The 23,693-nt window shown below is 34.0% G+C and overlaps 1 protein-coding gene across 1 annotated transcript; it reads right to left on the bottom strand.

Annotated features, from left to right (window-relative positions):
• Positions 1 to 2,028: 2,028 nt before the first annotated feature.
• Positions 2,029 to 23,021, bottom strand: LOC143228542 (uncharacterized). The gene is made up of 5 exons (XM_076459785.1): positions 22,878 to 23,021; positions 18,181 to 18,336; positions 3,614 to 3,797; positions 2,850 to 3,032; positions 2,029 to 2,082 (listed from the first exon to the last, which is right to left on the bottom strand). The coding sequence occupies exons 1-5, from the start codon at positions 22,949 to 22,951 to the stop codon at positions 2,029 to 2,031; spliced, it is 651 nt and encodes a 216-aa protein (XP_076315900.1). The 5' UTR covers positions 22,952 to 23,021.
• Positions 23,022 to 23,693: the final 672 nt, after the last annotated feature.

Here is a 23,693-nt window from a genome sequence, read left to right as displayed (position 1 = left end):
CATTATAGATATTGAATGTCACATGCATTTCTCAGTCTGACAGTACTAAGTGTATTTGTTTACCATCTTAGTAATAACGATTTTATTTATTATAAAATTAACAAAGGTTTGGGCCAAAAATGTATTTCATGAGTGAACCATCAGAGGAAGATATAGATCACTGTGTTATAGTTTTCGCTTATATAATGCATACATTGAATTAAATACATTATATTCCTCTACCCATATAACTATGATTTTTGTTATGTATAACAGTAAATAGTTCTTAACAAAATATTTCATTTTACGCATGTTGACAATACTTTATAATTTTCTCTTACAAAGGTATATTGTGCGTGTTTTGCAAAAGTGGATGGTGTTCCTACAGACGGACAGCATTGCAGTGTTTCCATAATATTACGTACAGATTTCAACTTGTTTAAACTTATGTTTGTATTTTTCATCAGTATATTTAAATGGATTACATAGGAGGAAATTGTACTGCTGAAAAGTTTTTATCACGTTTATCAAATTGCTTTCACAAATATTGAATAAAAAGTTAGTATAGTTGATTGTGTTTTAAGTATCGTTTTATAAATATTTAACGTATTGAGTATGGTTTTCACTTCCATATCTAATTTGCAAGATATACGTTTAGCATTTTCTGAGATTTTATTGGTGAAAAACTCAGAACTAATTAATTTATTCCTTAATTTTTATGTCTATATCTAATATATTATATAGCATCCACCATCCCGAAAAGGGCACTTATTTAAATCTCTAGATAACATATAATTTTCATGTTACCTTTATAAGTTGATTTTAACACTAAAATTTAATTCTAAAGGACATACGTAAATAACTATATTTAACCATTACTATACGAGGGCTGTTTAAAAATACGCGGACTGTTTGAATTGCGCGGCTCCAGTTGGTTCCAGGGGAATCCGCTTGGTGTCGCTAGGTTTGCACAGATCAGCTGATTACGACGCCATTTCCCGATTGTAGATATCTTCATTTGTGTATTAGCTACGCGGTTTTAAGTGAAGTGCGATTTTTTCGTTTGGCGGATTTCAGAATGAATGACCTGAAGGAGCGACGACTTGCTGTGAAATTTTGTGTTAAACTTGGAAAATCTGCGACTGAAACTTTGCGCTGCTTAACACGGCACGGCATGATGTTGTTATTAAGCGTACGGCATGTTTCAAGTGGCATGAACGTTTTAAGGATGGTCGACAGTCCATTGAAGATGATGAGCGTCCTGGACGTCCTTCCACGTCAACTGACGACCCACACGTCGACAAAATCAACACCCTGGTGCGGGCAAATCGACGTCTGACTGTCAGGGAGCTTGCTGAGAGAGTGTGGGATATCAGTTGGATCTTGTTACGAGATTTTGACCGAAAAATTAAAGATGCACCGCGTTGCTGCGAAATTTGTGCCTCAGAACTCGTGAGTTTTTGGCCAAACACTCGATCACTGTTCTTCCCCACCCCTCTACTCACCTGACCTTGTTCCTTGAGATATTTTCTTGTTCCCCAAACTCGAAAGACCCTTGAAAAGAAGAAGATTTGAGACGATTCCCGAGATTAAGGCAAATGCGACGAAGGAGCTGGAGGACATTACAAAAGAAGCGTACCAGGACTGTTTCAACAAGTAGAAATACCGTTGGGATAAGTGTGTGCGTTGGGGAGGAGAGTACTTTGAAGGGGTCCCAGACCTGTAACTTCTAAATAAAGCATATTTTGTTTTATGACGTCAGTCCGCGTATTTTTTGAGCAGCCCTCGTAGCACGAAATTATATTCTTCCCTTTATGTATATATTTTCATTTTGCTCATTAAAACACATTTACCACATATTAGGGTTTTTTTTCCGTTATCATCTGCGGTAACTAACGTTAAATGCAAACGACAGGCAGATCTGTGAAGAATTTAGATTACGTTAAATGCTGTGATTCACTTCAGATTAATAACTGAGCCAAGAATGTGATTTACTAGTATCAATAACATAGGTTGAATGACCATCATTTTAATATATTTTCTTTCGCTTCAAGGGGTAGCTAAAGCTTCAACAAGATAGAATGCATACCCCATTTCTAAAACCTGTGCCAGAGAAGAAAGGTAGGAAGATAAAAAGAGCAGACATAAAACATAAAAAATCGTTTTTCAAAGAAAGAAGTAGCTTCACATCTGATACATGGAAACGTTTAAACAAGCTGAAATAGAATACAATGGTTTGGATAAATATACAAAACTATGTATTGAAAAGTTTTCTAGAGAAACATTGTCTTGGAATGACTGGCTTGGATTCATTTGGAAATGTGTAATGTACTGTTACTGAGAAACAAACTTCCCTGAAATGAAATATTCTGATAGATATGGAACTACGTATTCTAAAGTTAAGTAATGATAGAGCTTGAATAAAGATGGAATTCTGGTTGATAAAGCTAACGAATGGAAGACCTCGAACACATATAGAACTGCATATGATGAAGTTGACTAACAGAAGAACTTGGATAAATGTAAAACTGTTTATCACAAAGTTAGCTAAGGGGTGGAGTTGGGCATAAACCTGTGTTTGACAAAGTTAACTAACGAAAGAGCTTGAATACGGAACTGAGAAATGGTTAAGTGATAAGATGACCCAGGAGATGCGCTTTCTCTTTTATATATAAAGTATGTAAAAGGATGCTACTGCAGGCAATTACTTTTGAAAATGCAAAAACATGAAATACAAACTTTGAGATGCAGTTTATCATGTAAGTGTTGGCCTCTGATTTGTCATAACTGCAGGAAGTGAGACTGTTCTAAGTGCAGGTGGAGCTTTTACTCCTGACTTAATATAAATATTTGACTTTGATTTTACTCACCTCCATGTGACTGTTTTCGACTGCATCGTTCACAGGGCTTTTTCCGAATTTGTCCAATAAAATCATACTGCCATGGCTTAGAAGCCATCGCAAAGTAGTTAAATGCCCTCTGCTGGCAGCAAAGTGAGTTGCAGTAGCGCCGTCATGATCACGCATGTTCGGGTCTATTCCTTGTTCCTCTACCTGTTGAGTAAACACACACATACAAAACAAACGGTCATCCTGATTGACTTAACATGCACTTAGCTTCAACGTTATCCAATACTGTACGTAGAAAAGAAACTATTATCCAGTATTTATTTTTCTTTAAAAAATACTCTAGTACTGTGAGTAGATTTTTGGTTCAGGTAATATATAAGCTATTTAAGTTAGTACATATACCAAAATGAATATATGTTTTAGTTCTAGAAGTAACGACTCTTAACAACAAATTGGGGAACTAACAAAATAAACCTACTGTGAAATATACAGTGGTGAGATGGGGAAGACAAACTATTTTTATTTGTCTGTTTGATATCCTTCCTTTACATAAATGTTTGTTGAAGAGAAAAGAAGACTTCTGACGACACAAATTATATTTTAATTGAAAAATAATAGTAGCGTTAAATAATCTCTGTGGCCATGAGAGACTTTAAAAAAAGGCTGATTTACCAAAAAAAAAAAGACTGTTGTCTCTTCAATTCCACCGATAATGTGTCTAGAAATTTAAGTTTCCGTTATAACCAATAACTTGTATAGGAATGTGATATTCAGAGGTTTCTTACCATCCACCTAACGCATTTTAGAGCCCCCATTTGGGCAGCAGCATGAATTGGAGCCATTCCATCTTTTGCTCGAAGTAAGAGGGAACCACCAGCTTTCAGTACAAGAAACCTGAGGACATCCAAGTGTCCCTCCTGTGCCGCCAAGTATACAGGAGTCACATTGTTTTCCATCTGAGAGTTAGCGCTAAAATACAAAACCTCAAAGTTAACTGTACTTAAAGTAGAAAATATACATATCTTATTATAGATTTAAAAGTTTGTTGTTTTGTTTCGCGATTATTGAGAAATGAGAAATGAATTATTACATTAGGAAAGAGTGAGTCTATTTAAACCAACGTTTCATCATTCATCGGAGCTAAAATGAAAAATAAAGTTCAAAAATAAAGGCGTGCCAATATTTATAAACCTGGTCATACTGTACACACCAGTTTTTTATGAGCAGCCATGTAGTCCTATAACCCTAAAACATTAAAACTTTGGCTCAGCTAAACTGTTCTGTCACAATACAGCCAATAGACATGACAACAATAATAAATCAACAGATCTGGAACAAAGAAAGGTATAATCACTCAGGTCACCTACACGCACCTTGGAGCAAAGCGAAGTATAACGAGAGGCCAAATTTTAGTGTTTAATTTTCAGTGTTAGAAACCCACTTGTGACTATTAGTTACATTGCTAATTTGCTAATCAAAAGTCCAAGGTTCGAACACCTCTTGCACTTTTACCTGTTGAGGGGACATAACTGTAAAAGTTTATTCCGTCATTTGCCTCAGTGGTAAATGTTACTGGCTTGTTTCCCTTCTTCTGGATAGCTATTCTAAATTAGAAATGGTTAGGCCAGAACTTTGAAGGTATTGGGTGTAACTGGTTTAGCATATGTATCGCATAAGGTGTCGTTCAGATTGTAAATATTAGCACTTTTAAGAAAGCATCAAGTCTTCAAGAGTAAGAATAGGCGATTTCTGGCTCTGAGTCTTAAGGCAACAATCAGTTATATAGAACATTACTGAAACTCAAGCAAGAAAATTAACATTTAAAAATTGTTGTTGTTGTTTTGAAATAAGCACAAAGCTACACAATGGGCTCTCTGTGCTCTGTCCACCACGGGTATCGAAACCCGGTTTTTAGCGTTGTAAGTCCACAGACATACCGCTGAGCCACTGGGGGGGGGGAATTTAAAGATTATTATATTGTTAACACGCAAGATGTAAATGTTTAAGTATTTGAAAAAAACACTGTTCTTTGAGTTTCTCATCTGCCTACCACTTATATCCAAGATGGTATTTTCACATTTTCCGGAGTAATAAGAGAAGTTGTTGACCAAAAGTCCGTCTGTAATGATTAATTATATTACAAAAAACAATAATCGGGCAGAACATGTAATAAGAATTGAAAAATTACTGTCCTATTGTGGTATCATGCACTATCTCAATTCACTTTTACGCGGCCCGGCATGGCCAAGCGTGTTAAGGCGTGCGACTCGTAATCTTAAGGTCGTGGGTTCGCATCCCCGTCGCGCCGAACATGCTCGCCCTTTCAGCCGTGGGGGCGTTATAAAGTGACGGTCAATCCCACTATTCAATGGTAAAAGAGTAGCCCAAGAGTGGGTGGTGATGACTAGCTGCCTTCCCTCTAGTCTTACACTGCTAAATTAGGGACGGCTAGCGCAGATAGCCCTCGAGTAGCTTTGTGCGAAGTTCAAAAACAAAACAAACAAACACTTTTACGCAAGCCCGGAAAGTCCGGCATGGCCAAGTGGTTAGAGCGCTCGACGCGTAATCTGAGTGTAACGGATTCGAATCCTCGTCACACCAAAGATGCCTGCCTTTTCCACCGTGAGGGTGTTATAATGTGACGATCGATCCCAATATTCGTTGTAAAAGTTGCCTTCTATCTAGTCTTGCACTGCTAAATTAGGGACGGCTAGCGCAGATAGCCTTCATGTAACTTTGAGTGAAATTCAAAAACAAACAAAAACCAAATGCAAGCCCGACTTCCAATGATCAATTACGTGATACAAACTATAAATGATTAATTCAGCCTATGTTTTGCATAGTAGTATAACATAAGGTCGTTTCAGTTGTCAATTCTAATTAAATAACAAGATGTTTCAAATTGGTCCTAAACTGTGGTTAAAGTAATAATAGATCTGTTTATTCCACTTATTTTGAGAACCATTCGATAATTAAAATCTAGCCACTCACAGTTGGCTGTTGAGTTAGCTATATGTGTGTTAAAATGTCATGAGAAGTACGTGAAGCTGGTTCCAAGCCAACGGAACAATTATTTAGATTTCTGACCAAGACAGACTCAATAAGGTAAGTGTTATGTATTGATTCACTGGCTGCAATCGAAGGTTATCTTCCAAAACTGAACCAGGGTTTTAGCCGCAAGTGAACATCGTGTCAATGTACAGACGACTAGAAACAGTCTTCACATATCCCTGTGCTTAGAGGTTGATTACATTAAATGCCCATCACAGTCACTAAAACCATTAAACTAATTTCCATCTTACATTTCCTGTACCTCTGCACTTATTTAGCAGCTGGACGTTTTGGGTCAGTTTGATCTACTAGCTAACTAGCTAACTTCATCCATATTGAATAACTCAGACTAAATTAATCCATATTAAACTACCCAGATAAATTAACCCATATCTAACTACCCAGACTAAATTAATCCATATTGTTACGGTGCTTTATTTTTGTAATATTTCTGTAAAACCTCACTTGTCAGACGTTGCGGGTGTAATGCTTGATCACTGACGTAATTAACGGTTTTTAGCATGCACGTCCTCTGCAATGGTTTCGTTTGAGGTTTTGTGTAAAAAGATTCAACTTTCCATTAAGAGATAAAAAGAAGCGTTTTTAAGAAGTTTGGTTTGGTTTAGTTTAGTTTGAGTGGCCATTTTAGACAGAGATTTTTTAATCAAACTCGAAAGAGTTTTGATCCTATATATTAATTGTAGGTTTTTGTTATCAGTTATTATTAGTTTTTTGTTCAAGAGTCTAAATATTTAGTAACGTTAAGATTTTGTCTTAATTTTTGTAACTTTTGTAAGCCTTGTGGTTTTTGAGATCTCTCGAAAACCGTTTTTCAAAATGTCTAAAAGATTTCGTCTAAATGAAATTGGAACACTGAACTTTTGTAACTGTACATCTAGCAAGAATTTCAACTTTGAATTTACAACTTGAAACTGAATTTCGACTTATTACCTATGAATTGATTACGTTGAATTGGAGAGACGTTTCCTATATGGGTTTACCAAGAAAGATTGATTTTTTTAAATACTGTACACTCTTGCAAATTATTATATATAAGTTCATATTGATTTCTTGTGTTTTTTCATGTTATAACATATATCTATAAAAATACGAAATTACAGAGCTGTGTTTCATTTTTTACATATACAATACGGCAATACGGAATCCTAACAACATTGAACTATTCAGACTAGCAGTATTCGATGCACAGTAATTTCGTGATACTGTTTGTGAAGTAAATAAATATTACTTTTTTAATTCGAATCACAAAACAATGAGTAGAAATAACAAAGAGAGTCTGTTAACGTTTTGCCAAAATATCTTCCTTTTCTTATGAAAAAGCAAAACTAGTCTGTCTTCTAGCTGGAGCTGGCTTCTTTCTTTGTTTGTTTTTGAATTTCGCGCAAATCTACACGAAGGCCATCTGCGCTAGCTGTCCATAATTAAGCAATGTAAGACTATAGAAAAGGTAGGTAGACATTGTCACCCACCGGCAACTTTTGGACTGCTCTTTTGCCAACGAATAGTGGGATTGAACGTCACATTATAACGCCCCCGCGGCTGAAGGGCGAGCATGTTTGGTGTGACGGGGATTCGAACCCGCAATCCTCAGATTACGAGTCGAGCGCCCTAAGCACCTAGCCATGACGGGCCGATTGGCTTATATGACATTCGAACATTGCTTAAACTCAGAATAATAAAGTGGTACGTCTGCACCTGTTGACTAATATATCAGTGTTTAAGACTAACTGTGTAGTTATGAGAACAAGTATATAGTATTTCACCTCTTTTTTTTCTTCTAAATGCTCTTCCCATAGGCCTAATTATGGAGAGTGTCAGTTTTAAATGCTCAATTAGTTAACTAAAATAAAACCAAAACAACGAAAGAAAAACATTATGTTTCACACTTTGAATACGGCATGTTGTTCATAACAATTAAACTTTGTGTAATATACTAGTATGTTTGATTTATATAACGTTTTGTTGTAAAAAATAATTAACTTAAGGTCGTAGAAAACACTAAGGAATATTTTAAAGTGTTCGACATAATGTAAAATTCAGTGACTGTATAAGTCTCGTTTGTATTTACTGGTGGTGATGTGAAACAAATGTATGATTGTGAAACGGTATATAACTGCTAATTACATCCGAAAAATAAACGTTATATAAATGCATTTTACGTCACTAGAAAAACAACCAACCAGAGATCTCACAATGTCACAGATTAAACAGCTAATATACATTATTAGTCAATCATCAGTAAATCCAAAAAAATTAAATTATATAAAAATAGATAGAAGTTTACATTGAAAAATGTTTGATGTCCACAGTTACTTGAAAATTCCTTAGTTTCAAAATTGTTTTAAGACTAACAGCCAGTGACATATAATTTTAAAACAGAAATGTTTCTATTCATTTTGTTTAAGTTAACATGTCTGTTTCTAATTAGAAATGCATTTCTACTTATTTCTGTTTTACTTATTTCACAGCAATCTGTTACACCATTCTAAACACATAACATTAACAGTTTTTGATTTTCCATATTTTCAAATAATAAATAAATACAAAACGTTAAAATAGATATGCAAAACATTTCTAACAACTCTTACTCGAAGATGACTTGTTAAACGTCGAAACCTGTAGAGTTCACATTTTAGAAATGGTTTCAGCTATGATACAGCGCTCTATGATCAATAAAGTAAAATAAGCTATTTGTCTAGAAGGTCTTATTATAACTAACTAGATTTAAGCAGTGGAAACTATATATAATAGTAATAAACAGACTGTCGTTTTAAAAAAATTGCTCTTCCATTTTTACAATAACTAACCTTGTAACACAAAACCATTTACAGGTCCTATTTCTTTGGTGTGAACCAACACACTTAGACGACCTTTCTACAGTGTGTGTGTGTGTGTTTTCTTAGAGCAAAGCCACATCAGGCTATCTGCTGAGCCCATCGAGGAGAATCGAACCCCTGGTTTTAGCATTATAAATCCTTAGACATACCGCTGTATTAGCGGGGGGCCACAAGATCTTTCTACAACACAAAATTTGTATTCACAAGCTGTTAATATGCAAGGGTGGAACCTGAATTTGTATATATATGTGTGTGTGATTGAATATTTGGAATTATGCTCAACACTACATAAAGAATTATCTCTGCTCTGCCCACCACGGATATGTAACCCAGGATTTTAGCGGTGCGAGACCGAAATCATTCCGTTGTGCCACTAAGTCACGTGTGTATTATATCTTATACACGTAAAATAATTTAGCTATAGAATCACTGATGCCACGTAATGATAGAACTAAATTGAAAACTATGAATTTTTGGCTTGTTCGTTTGTAACAAATTTCGCGCAAGTTACTCCAGGAGTCTCTGCGTTAGCTGTCTCTAATTTTAATTTCTGTCCTGTTGCTTATTTCAACATTCTGTTCTCAGCTATTGGGTTTCTCATTCCAACAAATAGCGAGTTTCACCGTCACATAATAAAGCCTACACAGTAGAAAGACAAGAATATTCGATGATGAGATTCAAACTCGCGACTTACAGATTGGGAACTGAGTGTCCTAACCACCAAGCCAGTAATTTATGGTTCGCATTTTCCTTCAAATAGTTCACAACAATCAGATAAGATTTTGAAAAAAAAAGTCCATAATTTTATCAAAGTTCAAAATCGGAATTAAGGGTATGCCTGATAAATAATCACATCTCAGATGTTACTGACCGTACGGTAACTAGCAGTGTCATAAAAATGTTATGCCTCAAAATGATACAGTGGTATGTATGTGGACTTATACTGCTAAAAACCGGGTTTTGATATCCGTGATGGGAAGAGCACAGATAAACCTTTATGTAGCTTTCTGCTTAGTAATAAACAACAATATAAAAATGTTTATTGAAGTGAATGTGAAGTGTATTTTGTTGTTGTTTTGTTTTTTCCTATAGAGGGAGCAAAAGTTTATGATTTGCACTTCCGCTTGATGTTTAAAAGCTTATTCTTGTAATTCAAAATGCCATATATTTTTATTGGATCAAAAATTACATATTTTAAAAGAACTAATCAAAGAAGTTACAGTATGCGAACCGTTTTTGCAAAAAACTTTTGTTGTCAATTTCACACAAAATATAATGTTAATTTTCCAGGTGAGATAAAGAAACACATGACGTAGCTACGAAAACGTGTTCTGATTCGACGTGCAACTACTGAATCAGTGCTGCAAAAATGTAATCAGTGAAGAAAAGTGCTAACTTTTAACATTTGTAAAGTTGAGCCTGATAAAAGTTTGTTGGTTCTCCACGAATTAGTTTCTTAAATGTTGTTTCTTTTCCACAACATGCAATTAGTGAAAGTCTGACGATTCCACTCGAGGCGTAGTTACTTCAATAGTATTAATTTCAGTAAAGGCAATGTGTAGGTGTTGGTAAGGTGTGCTTATTTCAAAACAACGTATAATTAATGAAAGTCTGACGATTCCACTCGAGTTGTAGCTACTTTAATAGTATTAATTTCAGTAAAGGCAGTGCGTAGGTGTTGGTAATGTGCTTATTTCACACGACGTGTAATTAGCGAAAGTCTGACGACTTTACTCAACGCGTAGTTTTATCATTACGTGTATTTCACACAAGATAATGTGCAGGTGTTGGAACGGTTCTTGTTTCACATAAGGTGTAGTTCGTAACACTGACTCATTTAGGTGTACTTTCTGAAAGTTTACGTATCCTGACACAAATGTAATTACTGAAAACATGCTAATTCATACAAAGGTAACTACTAAAAATATACTAATTAATTATATTAACATATACAAACGTTCCCGGAGCTCTACTTTAGATAGGTATGTTATGTTGAATTTCAGAGAAAACTCCACGTCATGGTTTTAGTGCCTCATAATCTACGCAAAAACAAAAGCAACGTATTGGTATTATTTCCTTTTAATAAACACAAAATTCACAATGGGTTATCTGCGCTGTGCCCGCCGTGGGTATCAACACCCAATTAATTTTCAACGCTAAAAAATCCTCAGACTTTTCGCTGAGCCACCGGGGGTGAAACGAATTCTCTAAGTACAAAAGCACAAGCTTAAAAGTCTTTAAAAGCATATCAGTCACAATCTTCAGTCCTTTAGATACGCAAGGTTACTAAAAGTACAGAAAACAGATTTAGTTTTGTTTCGTAAGGTGAAGCAATATCTTAAAACAAGCGAACTATTGTAATAAAAACCTAATCACAACCTAAACTTAACAGTCAGAGTAGGAAAAACATGGTTCTACTAATAATGTTATGTGAATACCGTTGTTAATTAGAACAGTAATTATTGTTTTTTTTCTGTCCTGAGATTTATTTAAAGTTACTGTTTAAGTGTTAAATAACTGACACTCGTACAACTGAATGGTAATTCGTAAATTCGGTAATAAATTTTCAAAAAAACAAAACAACTATAACACTTAGGAACATCTTTATCGAACTAAGAAAATATGTAGATCATAAACAAAAAAAAAAGCTTAAAATAACACATTATTTTCCTTCGATTAATTAATTAAGTGAAAATAAATATTTTGTGCTTTCAAGCTTGTCTCAAAAAACTTTTTGTAGTGGCGTACTTTACACCTACAACGTCTCTCGAATACTGAAATGTTGACCAGAAGCTTTGCGTGAAATTTAAAACAAATCAAACAAACAAAACAGAGTTCGAGTGCAACACCAGAAACATCAGAAGTGGCTGGTTTGGTTTCGCGCAAAGCTACTGAAGGGCTATCTGCGTTAGCTGTCCTTAATCAGGTAGTGTAAGACTAGAGGGAAGGCACCTAGTCATTACCACCCACCACCATTGGGCTACTCTTTTACCAATGAATAGTGAAATTGACCGTAACATTATAACGCCCCCACGGCTGAAAGGGCAAGCATGTTTGGTGCGACGGGGATTCGAACCCGCGACCCTCAGATTACGAGTCGAGCGCCTTAACCACCTGGCCATGCCAGGCCCAGAGGGGGCTGTTACTGCGCCTTTAGTAACAATAAAATCTGAAAACTACAAAGATAACACTCGAAATGATAGTCAAATCACTAAATGTTGTTTACTCAATGAGTTAAACTGTAGTATAATGTTTGCTCTAAGTTCATACTCCTTCAAACTCATCGCTTAGTTTTAATTCATTTTCACTTTAATATACTCTAGTTGAAATTTATTGCTTAGTTTTAATTAATGTATATTATAATTCATTATGACGGTTTGATTCTTTGTTTATGAATTTCGCGTAAAGCTACACGAAGACTATCGGCGCTAGCCATCCCTAATTTAGCAGTGTAAGTAAAACTAAAGGGAAGACAACTAGTCATCACTACTCACTGCCAACTCTTGGGCTACTCTTTAACCAACGAATAATGGGATTGATCGTGACTTTATAACGCCCCCACGGTTGAAAGGTCGAGCATTAGGACAGAAACTCATTTTTCACTTAGTTGTAACTAATGCCCAGTCACGTCTGTTCTGATTGAAACTCGTCGATTACTTCTTTTAATTGAAATTCAAACTAAAATCCTTCTGCTTGAGATTCGTTGCTGAATTAGGTTTAATATCATGTGTTATTGAAAAGCCGTGTGTTCTTTAAGAGAATATTCTGTTCATGATGAACATTACCCACAAGACACATCATTTCATGTTGAAATCAAACATAAAACTGTTTTATACATATCTTTAACTGGATGAATAAATTTGTGGTAAAATACCCGTCATTTTTGACACGGCTTTCAGACCCTAACCTTTATTTCTATTTTCTTCTTTAGTATACTTCTTTCAAGACGAGGATGTCAAGCATAGAGTAGATGTACTTCTCAGTTGTATTTGTCAACCGAGCACGAGATTCTCAAATAATTGAAACAATTACAATGTATTCTTTTCCAGTTCTACCAAAATGATGCAAGGGCGTGTCGATTTTCACACGTACTTTTTCTGCTCTCTAGATGTTATTCAGGTGTTTGCTGTAACCTCAGTTTAATAGCTCGTTTATGAAAAGTAATTCAAGTCGGTAAAAGGAATAGATCTTTGTTCTTTTCGTTACGCTCACCTAACTGCACTACTTTAGTACGCTAACGACGTCAACGAACTTCATATTCCACGGTATCTATAACACCTGTGAACTATCTTCTCAAACACTGTTGTGTTACTTGGGTTTTTTCATTGTATTACAAAGTTTAAAGTGTTTTAACACTACGAAAATCTACAGGTTAAATCATAATTCGAATATAATGAGACATATAATGACACATAGAATTCATCCCAAGATAAAATATGCTTTAGAATACAACAAAACTGATTTAAATAAACGTAAATGTTTATTAATAACGTTCACTTTCGTGATGACGAGAAGCCCAGTTTGAAGTTTAAATGTATTCTCAAGACGGCTGATACGGGTCTTAAAACTTTAATTAATATAAAGTTTTAATGCCCATACTAGCCGTCTTGAAAATACATTTAAACGTTCACTTTGTTTAGGATTAATAGAGTGTGTTACAGTTTAAGGCACTCTGAATGTAATGTAATGTTGTTAAACGACAATGAGTTTTGTGATGCCTTTTTACTGTCGACACTCAACAATGACTGTTGTGAGAAGTAGCACTCTTCTATTGTAATCCATGACTGAAGATAGCTTCTGATGGATCTGAGGCACTCCTGCACCTGTTCTGTAGCAACCGTTTGATACAGGACATATTCCACACAACATGAAGAGTACAGTCTGTTGATTTGGGGCACCTGGGCTGTATACAAACTGTTGTTTTACGACGTAAACATAACAATATTGTCACCGTATTATTGTCCCTCGGTGAGAAAACGATAAGTTTACGAACTTACAATAAAGTGAGGAGCTTGATTCTCCGCAGTGGACATAGCAGATAGTTTAATGTAACTTTGCTCTACAAAAAGACATCTTATTCGGTATGGACAACGAAGTGAATTGGTGATTTCGAACTGACTTCTACTCATCCCATTGTCCAAATACGCAACCTCATGAAAATAGATTTGATTTCTGGAATCCTTTCATTCGTAGTATGGCTATGAATTTTATGGTACTTATTTCTGAGCTATGCCTGTATTTTTACGTCGAGATCATTTATATATGACGTAATGAAGATGATAGACTTGTAGTTGGGTTTCTCTAGTTATTGACAGGCTGTGCACATATTAAGTGCACCTTCTGTATTCATACATAATATGAAAAACTTCACTCTTTCATAAGAACACAATCTGGATCCTCTTTTACTTTTTATTTGTATTTGTTTGCACAGGATACTCAAAGACTATCTAAATTTATATAGTTTTATACAACTTTTAATTTGTTTGAATTCGGACACAACAGCCGGCGTCTGTAAATTAATTTAATTATAAGAAGAACCAAGTCAGTATTTCAAGCTCACTTACGTATTCTATAATAGTAATTAAAAAACCAATTTCATTTTCAAAAATAACTTTTTCCACGTTACGTGGAAGCTGTTGTACTGGCAAAGTGTCTAGTTTATTAACCAATAATAAACAGCACGATACAATATTGTTAAGTTTGTTTATCAAAATCGGTTAAAATAACGTGTTATTCAGTTGGGGATTTCTAATTGAGATTTAACTGTTGTGCTCTTAAATATTGCTTTCGTGAATGCTAAAATAACGTGTTATTTATTTGAGTATTTGTAATTAACCCTCATACACACGGTGGGGGTCAAAAATGGGCCCACTTGTGTTTAAGTTGTTATAGAAATATCAAAGGTGTGACTTTCGGGCCTAAAAATGTACCTAATTTAATCTATACTAATAACATACTATACTAATACGTTTAACATGTATTTTATGCAAATGGGGTATTACACCCCTTGTCTAATGTCGAAATTCACGTTTTCCACATTGGGGGTCATTTTTGACCCCCGTTTAAAAAACTCAATTACATTTCTGGTAAACAATCAAATAATATATTGATATGAAATTTTGTGTTCTAGAACATTCTAGAACACTCTATAAATGTTCTCGAGCATTCTAGAATATTCTTATCTACGTTGCATAGCGATCCCTCAATCGATGATGAATCAGGAAAACCTGAAATAATATCATACTATAACTCCACCAAAGGAGGAGTCGATACACTAGACCAAATAGTTAGATTCTTTTCCACAAAAAGAAAGACCAGAAGGTGGCCAATGGCACTATTTTATAACATTCTTGATGCTGCCGCATACAATGCTTACCTTCTCTATCGCCAGCGCCATCCAGAATTCGCATCAAAGTACCAAAAAAGAGCAAGACGTGAATTTCTGAAGTTGCTTACTGATGAATTACTGCCTGAAGAAGATACAAAAGAAGTGATCCCTCCAAAAAGACAAAAAGTTGCTGAAGAGAACGTTAGGAAATGGTGTCAAATATGCGCACGTGATTCAAGGAAAAAAACTTCTTTCAAGTGTATCAAATGTAGTAAAATGGCTTGCAATTACCATAAAGTTACCCAGAGTGTATGCATAAATTGTATAGAATAAATATTTTGTCCAAATTTACACTTTGCTTACATGAAAATAATTTTTTTAATATTTTGGTGGGGTAAAAATGACCCCAGTGTGGGCAACGTAATTTTTGAGTGTGTGTACTAGGGTTAAGTTTCAACTCTTGCAATCTTAGATAATGTTTTTGTGGATTATATAATTTACAAATCTAAAACATTAAATATACCACATTCAAGTTTATTATTGAAGTGCATTGAAATAATTGTAATCTCAAAACTACAGATTTTTAAAGTTGGGTTATTTAATCAAACTTGGCACTTAAGCATCAGTAACCTCCCAAAAGTTGGGCCATTTAATCAAACTTGGCACTTAAGTATCAGTAACCTCCCAAAAGTTGGGCCATTTAATCCAACTTGGCATTTGCATCAGTAACTTTCCAAGAGTTGGGCCATTTAATCAAACTTGGCACTTAAGCATCAGTAATTTTTCAAGTGATGGGTTATTTAATCAAACTTGACACTTAAGCATCAAGAGTTTCTTGCATTCTTGCTTAAGTAATTAAGTTTGATACTTAAGCATCAGTAGCTTTCCAGAACTGAACTGTTTAATACGTTTTTTCTAGAAATAAATTGGCGTTACATCAAAATGTGTGCTATTAAACAACTTTAAGAGCTAAACGTTGTTAAGTTTCAATTTCTTGTTATTTAATTAACACTAGTAGTTCTATACAACGAATTTCCCAGATACTGTATCATTAAAATAATCTTCACTGAATACTGTCATCGTGAACCATGGTAATGATTCATAATATGGATCGTCCAGATTTTCATCTTTATTAATATTTAATATTGTTCCGCCAACCTATAACAAAAATAAATGTGTGTATTATAATAAAACTTGGACAATATTACTAAACGCATAATTGCGCTCTGCGTAGGATAACTGTTAAGTTTATTTGACTATCTATCAGATAACAACGGTTGTATAACCGTTCGCACCCAGTTGTTTTAATGTAGTCTGTGGTTTATATGGAACTTCATAATCTGCTATTTTCATACGTATATAGCTGTCTGCAGGCCGTGGAGCTAATTTATTGTTCATATAGCAGACATGACATATATACCTCGCGATTATGAACTTACTGTTACCACTATATTGATATTTCGTATCATATGTTAAGCATATGGTTTTTGCTCTTTCGAACTCCACGCTTCTGACAGGATCATAGTGTGATTTTTTTTTTTAACCACTACATAGTCGATTTCGGTAATGTTACACAAACATCTAGACTGACTCCCACAACAAAAATCTTTTAAATTCCATATAGCTAGCTTCAAGGATGGTTACTCTATTTACAGTATCTAAAAAAATTGCAATTCTAGGCGAAACGGAGGCAGGAATTTTGTAGCTGTATAATTTATTTTAAAATATTTTGTTTCAGATAAAGAATACAGGAACGACGACCCACCAGAGTTTAAAGTCGTCACAGTAAAAGAGGATCGTAGAAGGTTCACGACCCGAATTATTTCAGTATGGGAGGAGGGAAAGGTATGTACTAATATAATCAGTTCACACTTGTTATCTTATCGATTTTGCAAAACATCACTCTAAGAGGACATATGACCAGCTGCGGCAAAACTATAACTGAACTTACTATGGCCAGCGAAAAGAATGAGACAGAGGAAACATAACAACTATAAGAAATATTTAAAATGTTTATTTGTATTCATATCGTATTATATTATAAGAATTATACTATATTTCCATTAAATATAGATGCATGTATCTATATAACTCAAAACGTTATATGGTTACCTGTATATACGGTTTCACAACTTAAAATAGTATAAAGCTTACATTTATATATGTATACAAATAAATACATATACTAGCTAATATGCATTTCATGTACATGCATGTATGAAACTCATGCAATTACAAAATTCAGTCCATGCACCATTGTAGTATAGTTCAGTTGTCCTTCTTATCCAGTACTTATAGACTACCCATATAGCTATAAGATACAAATATAATAACTATATGTATTGTACGGGTATATAAATAACATAGTGTATGTTAATCGCCATAAATCGTAGAAATCATACATGTAGAATCAGTATCAATGACAACATTATGACAATGATATCAGGAGCAGTAGCCAAAGCCATCCAATCTGCATGAAGCCAATCCAAAGGCTCTCATTGTTTCCCAAGAGAGAGTCATACACCATGTCTATGTCTAAAAGTTGTAATATTTAGGAGAGTCAAAACAGGGACTTGAGCTTGAGAAAATAACGTCAACACTGTGTCTTAAACCTTAAACTTGTTTGTTTTACAATTTTTCCATTTTAATATACCTATTGTGCTTCCGCAATATCTGAAGATCCATATTTCCCCATTTTAAGCTAACTTTTTTAATAATCTTGTCAATATCTGAAGATCTATATTTCCCCATTTTAAGTTTACAATTTTTAATAATCTTGTCAATATCTGAAGATATATATTTCCCCATCTTAAGTTTACATTTTTTAATAATCTTGTCAATATCTGAAGATCTATATTTCCCCATTTTAAGTTTACATTTTTAATAATCTTGTCAATATCTGAAGATCTATATTTCCCCATTTTAAGTTTACATTTTTTAATAATCTTGTCAATATCTGAAGATCTATATTTCCCCATCTTAAGTTTACATTTTTTAATAATCTTGCCAATTAATAATCTTAACAGTCAGATGACGATCATTTTACACGATATCCAATTAAAAGTGCTTTATTTATTAAGTTGTAAGTTATATAAGATTTATTCAAACTCAATACCTTAATTCTGGACATGCCTCCACAATAAGTTTAACGCACTCCAAACACCCTTTAGAGCTGGCATAGTGTAAAGCTAATGCTCCCGTACTGGTTTTCTCTAAAACAGACATTCGTCCTTCTTGCAAGATCCGCCGCACAACACTACGCTGTCCGTACCTACCACACATAAAAAATGTGATCAAAAATATATCACACAAATACATACAAAAATAAAACAACTGCATCCTAACATTCAATACTTCTCGAGAGCCATAGCAACGCTCCAGTGAACACAAGTTCCTCACGTAAGAAATAGAACCTCGAAGTTCAACGGACCGTAAGTTCCTTCGCACTATTGCAGCAGGTGTCTCTTCATACATTAAAAACTTAATCTGCTTCTTTATTTTTTAATTATCATTAGTCATTCAAAAATAATCGATTTTTTATTATCATTCGTAAATAATTTTCGATAACCATAGGCCTATTGGTACGTTGATATATGTAAAGGTTTATATGACATATATGTGTACAAACTACAAAAACTCATTCAAAAAATTGAAAAAAAATAATAATAACATAAAATAAAATATAATTCTGAATGAGAAATACTCCTTTCAATAAGCGAATAAGGTCTGGCATGGTTAGGTGGTTAAGTAACTCGACTCGGAATCCCGGTCGCACTAAACATGCTTGCCCTTTCAGCCGTGGGGGCGTTATAATGTATCGATAAAACCCACTTTTCACTGGTAAAAAAGAAGCCCACAGATTCTCAGTGGATGGTGATGACTAGCTACCACTACCTTCTCTCTAGCCTTACAGCGCTAAATTAGGGACGGCTAGTACAGCTAGCCCTCGTATAGCTTTGAGATAAATTCAAAAACAAACAATAAGCGCATAAAGTTCATTTCTTAAATTTCCTATCAATTAATGGTTACTGGAGTCTCGAAGTTGTCTTGAAAATCTTCTTCTAGTTTAAAGATTTGTGTTACTTCAACTCAAAAACTAAACAATTATAGAAATGGTATATAATGGTTATTTAACTTATACTGTTCATCACAACCTGATAGATTAACCTATATTATCTTGTTTTAAGTAATTCTAAAAATACATATATTTTTTCTATCTTAAAATTGAAGGAAAATAAGAATAATGAAATTTTTGGAATATTTATTTCATTATATTCACAGTGAAGCCAGTGTATTATACTCCCTATATTGATCTTTTGTTTCATATCTTTAATATTTCACAAATAGTCTGACTTTATCCGCACTTGATCAATTTCAAGTAAGGTGCATTAAATAAGGTGGCGGTTTGCAGCCACATTTCATACAAAAAGTAATGTGACTCGTTAAATACAATTTTTTTTCCAATACCCCATACTTCCAGTTTAGGTTTGTTTTCAATTTCGCGCAAAGCTACACGTGGGTTACCTGCGCCAGCCGTCCCTAACTTAGCAGTGTAAGACTAGAGGGAAGGTATCTAGTCATCACCACACCCCGCCAACTCTTGAGCTACTCTTTTACAAACAAATAGTGGGATTGACCGTAACATTAAAACACCCCTATGGCTGAAAGGGCAACCACGTTTGATGTGACGGAGATTCGAACCCGCGACCCTCGGATTACAAGTTGAGAGTTTTAACCACCTAGTCATGCCTTTCCAGTTTAGAAAGAAATGAACACATTGATTAATATTTGTAAGGAGTTTTTTTTATCTTTATCCACTGACCACCGTTCGGCCTATGCATTTTTATAACGTTCATCAAATCTTAATCAGGTTTGACGATTTCATTATTATTTATGTCATTTTTTATGGTGAACTAGTATTGTTGTTGTGTTGACGCTAAATGTATGTTACTTTATCATCCATTTTCTGGTAACATTGTTTTAGAGCCATCGGATTTATTGATGCCATGTAAGATGCAACGTCATATTCTTGTTTGATAAATTTAACCTATAAACAACTCAATGTCGTATCACGTTATGCTTGATTACTCGAAACAGGAGAAGTTATATAAAAAAAACAACAAAATGCATTTATCCATATAGAATAGTTCAATAATTTATCTGACCATTATGCTTTTAGTAATGGGAATGTAAAGGGGGCCGTGAGGAAGGACCCTAAAACCTTATAAGTGTAGTAAGTGTTATTATAATAAGACTAGAGTAAAGATGTAGTGTGGGATCGCATAGCCTAGAGCATAAAATCTATCATAAACGTTAAAATATCGATTCCATTTTAAATTTAAATTATTTCTGAATTATGCCATTTTCTGTTATATTACCAACTTTTAAATTTAAAACAAACCTTTTAATCAGCAGTGTCTCTAAATTAGGAAATAAAAAAAATCAGTTTGTTGTCTATACATTTAATTTTATACTTTCAGTATATAGACTAACAACAATATTAGGTTATACTTTTGTGTTAAGCAACAGGGCTTAAAAGTCATCATTGAAACTAAGTGCTACATCGGCTTTTCTGTATACATTAGAAGTTGTTAATATAATCGATTTTTACCAATAACCGTTCTACAAACACTCCACGAATTCGTTTCATGAATGATCTAAATTTTCATTGGCTCACAAAAGAACTTACCGACGTTTAACTCCCTCGACAGCAGCTTTCTGTTACTTCGTTGGTCAGCTTGATTTCGCAAAATTTGTTTATTACAATTAGCTATGAAATGGTATGGGGGTGGTAGTACTTGCCCTGTCATTTCTGAAGGGCTGTACACTAGCAGTGTAATATTTCATAATTTCAGCAATGATAAACAAATTTACGTTAATCTATTACGAAATATTCTGTGACAGCGGAAACAAATAAAGAGCGTATTCTTCTAACTGAGAATTTTTTTTTTTTTCCTCACTAAAACGTGAAATTCAGGCCTGACTTATTATTTGGTTCCTTATTTCTAATGCAGCAGGTAGTTTCGCTGAACGCACAGCTCTTTAATGCTTCTTGGAATAGCAAAGGAAATAATTAAAATAAGCTTTATATAGAAGCAGCCCTGAGCTGTGAAATCAGAAAAACTAGTCTATTACAGCGGAAGTCGCGAATAAAAGAATCGATTAGGCATGGTATACCTCATATTATCTTTACTGAAATTCACGCTTTAACGAGAAAATAAAATTGCAAATAAACTGATAACTAATTTGCTCACTGAATAATAATGGATAATTAATTGTTACAGTATGTCACATGTTATCCAAAAACCTAAAGTATTTTTGGTTATTAGTGTTGAATAAAAGACTATTTATCAAACCAAACAATGGAATATTCCTATCTTTGTTCTAATACAATAACATACTTGTTAACCTATGATAACTTAATATTATTATTATTTCGTCATTGATCTTTAAATTACATTTACATAATGGTTTACAGCTTTGGAGAATGAAATATAACTGGTCATTGGATAAGATGCCAGACTAGCACTTTGAATAAATCCTTTTGGTAAAAAAAAAGTTTAAAAAACGACTTTCACTCTCCAGATATATATTTAAAAACATTATTTTAACAAACGTTTCGCCTTTGCGACTTCCTCAGGGTTAACATACACAAATGTTTGATGTTACAATATAACACCTATTCTAATATTAAACAGTTGTGTACATTAAACCTGAGGAAAACTGCAGAGACAAAACATTAGTTAAAATATTAAAAAAAGAATTACATTTGAAGTATTTAGTAGTGTAAAACTAGAGGAAAGGCGGCCAGTCATTATCACCCACCGCCAACTTTTGGGCTACTCTTTTACCAACGAATAGTGGGATTGACCGTCAATTTATAATGTTCCCACGATTGAAAGGTTGTTTGGTATGATAGGGATTGTTGCAAATAATTTATCCTATGCTGTTACTTATACTGATATTCTGTAAAGTACTTTTGTTAAAAACTGGTCATACGTTATCAAATAAAATTTAAAATTGTTCCTAAATCATAAAATACAAGAAAGATTACTTGGGACTTGCAGATGTGTTTTCAAAGATGTTTTTGGTCATTGAAACTGTGAAAAATGTATTACAGTCAAGTGAAAACATACTGCTGTTACTCAATTCCCTTTAAAACATTTAGTACTATTAGAGGTATGTAAGGCATACTCTATTACTTGTTCATTTATTATTATTTTGATTAGCAGTATTGGCTATACCGTTAAATGTATCGAATGTCATTACTTTTAAATTTTATGTTTTATAAGTGTATTGTATTATAGAAAATTTTAACATAGTATATGTAATAAGAACTAATCTAAATCTCTTCAGCTGGCCGAATATCGAGAGATATTATTGTTTTTTTTTGGGGGGGTTGGGGTTTCTTTGGAATTGACACAAAACTGCACAATGGGGTACCTGTTCTCTGCCAACCACTGGTATCAAAACCCGGTTTCTAGCGGTGTGAGTCCGCAGACATACTGCTGTACCACTAGGGGAGGGAGGAGCGATATTATTGAGATTATGGCCGAAAACACTGTTAACATTAACGATACCCAAATGATGAAACATAGAATAGAAAGTAACACAAGTGTATATAATTAGACATACTGAATGCCAAGTTAACTTTTAATTTTCTCTAAGTTAATACTAATTATTACTCATAAAATATTTGATTCAAATAAATTAATAAACTTCACATCTTCCTTTATGAGCTTTCTTATGATCCATTGTTCTATAAGGAATGAACTACTACGTTATTAAGAAAAATCTGATTGAGTACTTTACCTTTCCAGCAATTTTGATCTTTTAAATCCTTTCTTAAGTTTATGGCAGTACGTCGCTGTTTGAATGTCCATCATGCGAAATGAAGAATCAAGGAAAAGAGACTAGGAATACATCTCTAACAGGACACACCAAGTAAGAACTGTACTTCATGTAGCTGTAAGATTTATGGTATATATATAAATTCACTAGGTAAGGGGTAACGCCCTCAGTTCTTTCTACACGTGGAGATCACGTTTTACAGATTAGAGTCTATTTATGAAGCTTTAGGTACACAGCAGAATTTTTTACCTCACACATTTATTAGCGTTACGAAATTAATTAATTATGTACGTACGTGTGTCTATTCAATTGGAAAAAAGGCATAATTAATTGGCCAATCAAGTCAAATAAAGGAGGACTTGATTATTTTTTTCAATCGTCGTATCAATTCTCGATAGCACTGGATAATAAAAAAATTTTATGTGTCTCAAAATATGAAGCAAATTAGCAGAAAACCTTTTTTTTCCCAGCCATATTTAAAATCCAACAGAAAAAAAATCACCTCATTTTAAACAAAGTTATTAAGTTGGAAGAATAATCTTAAAAATGATTGGAATCAGTCAACTTAACTGTAAGAGGAAATTTGGAAAATATTTAAGTTTATATCACTCAAGTTATCATTCCCAATAATGACTTCAAATGATAACTAAACGGGCCAGCCAGAGTCAGCGTTACTGCAACAAGTACCTGCTTAAGAACTGTGTTTTTTATATAAATGAAGCTTGTAAACTCACGTTTTGTGTTAATTTTGAATGAACAATGCAACATTATCACACA

This window comes from Tachypleus tridentatus, chromosome 10 (assembly GCF_004210375.1).
Source record: "Tachypleus tridentatus isolate NWPU-2018 chromosome 10, ASM421037v1, whole genome shotgun sequence".
Lineage (NCBI taxonomy): Eukaryota > Metazoa > Arthropoda > Merostomata > Xiphosura > Limulidae > Tachypleus > Tachypleus tridentatus.
This window is presented reverse-complemented; position numbering and strand designations above follow the sequence as displayed.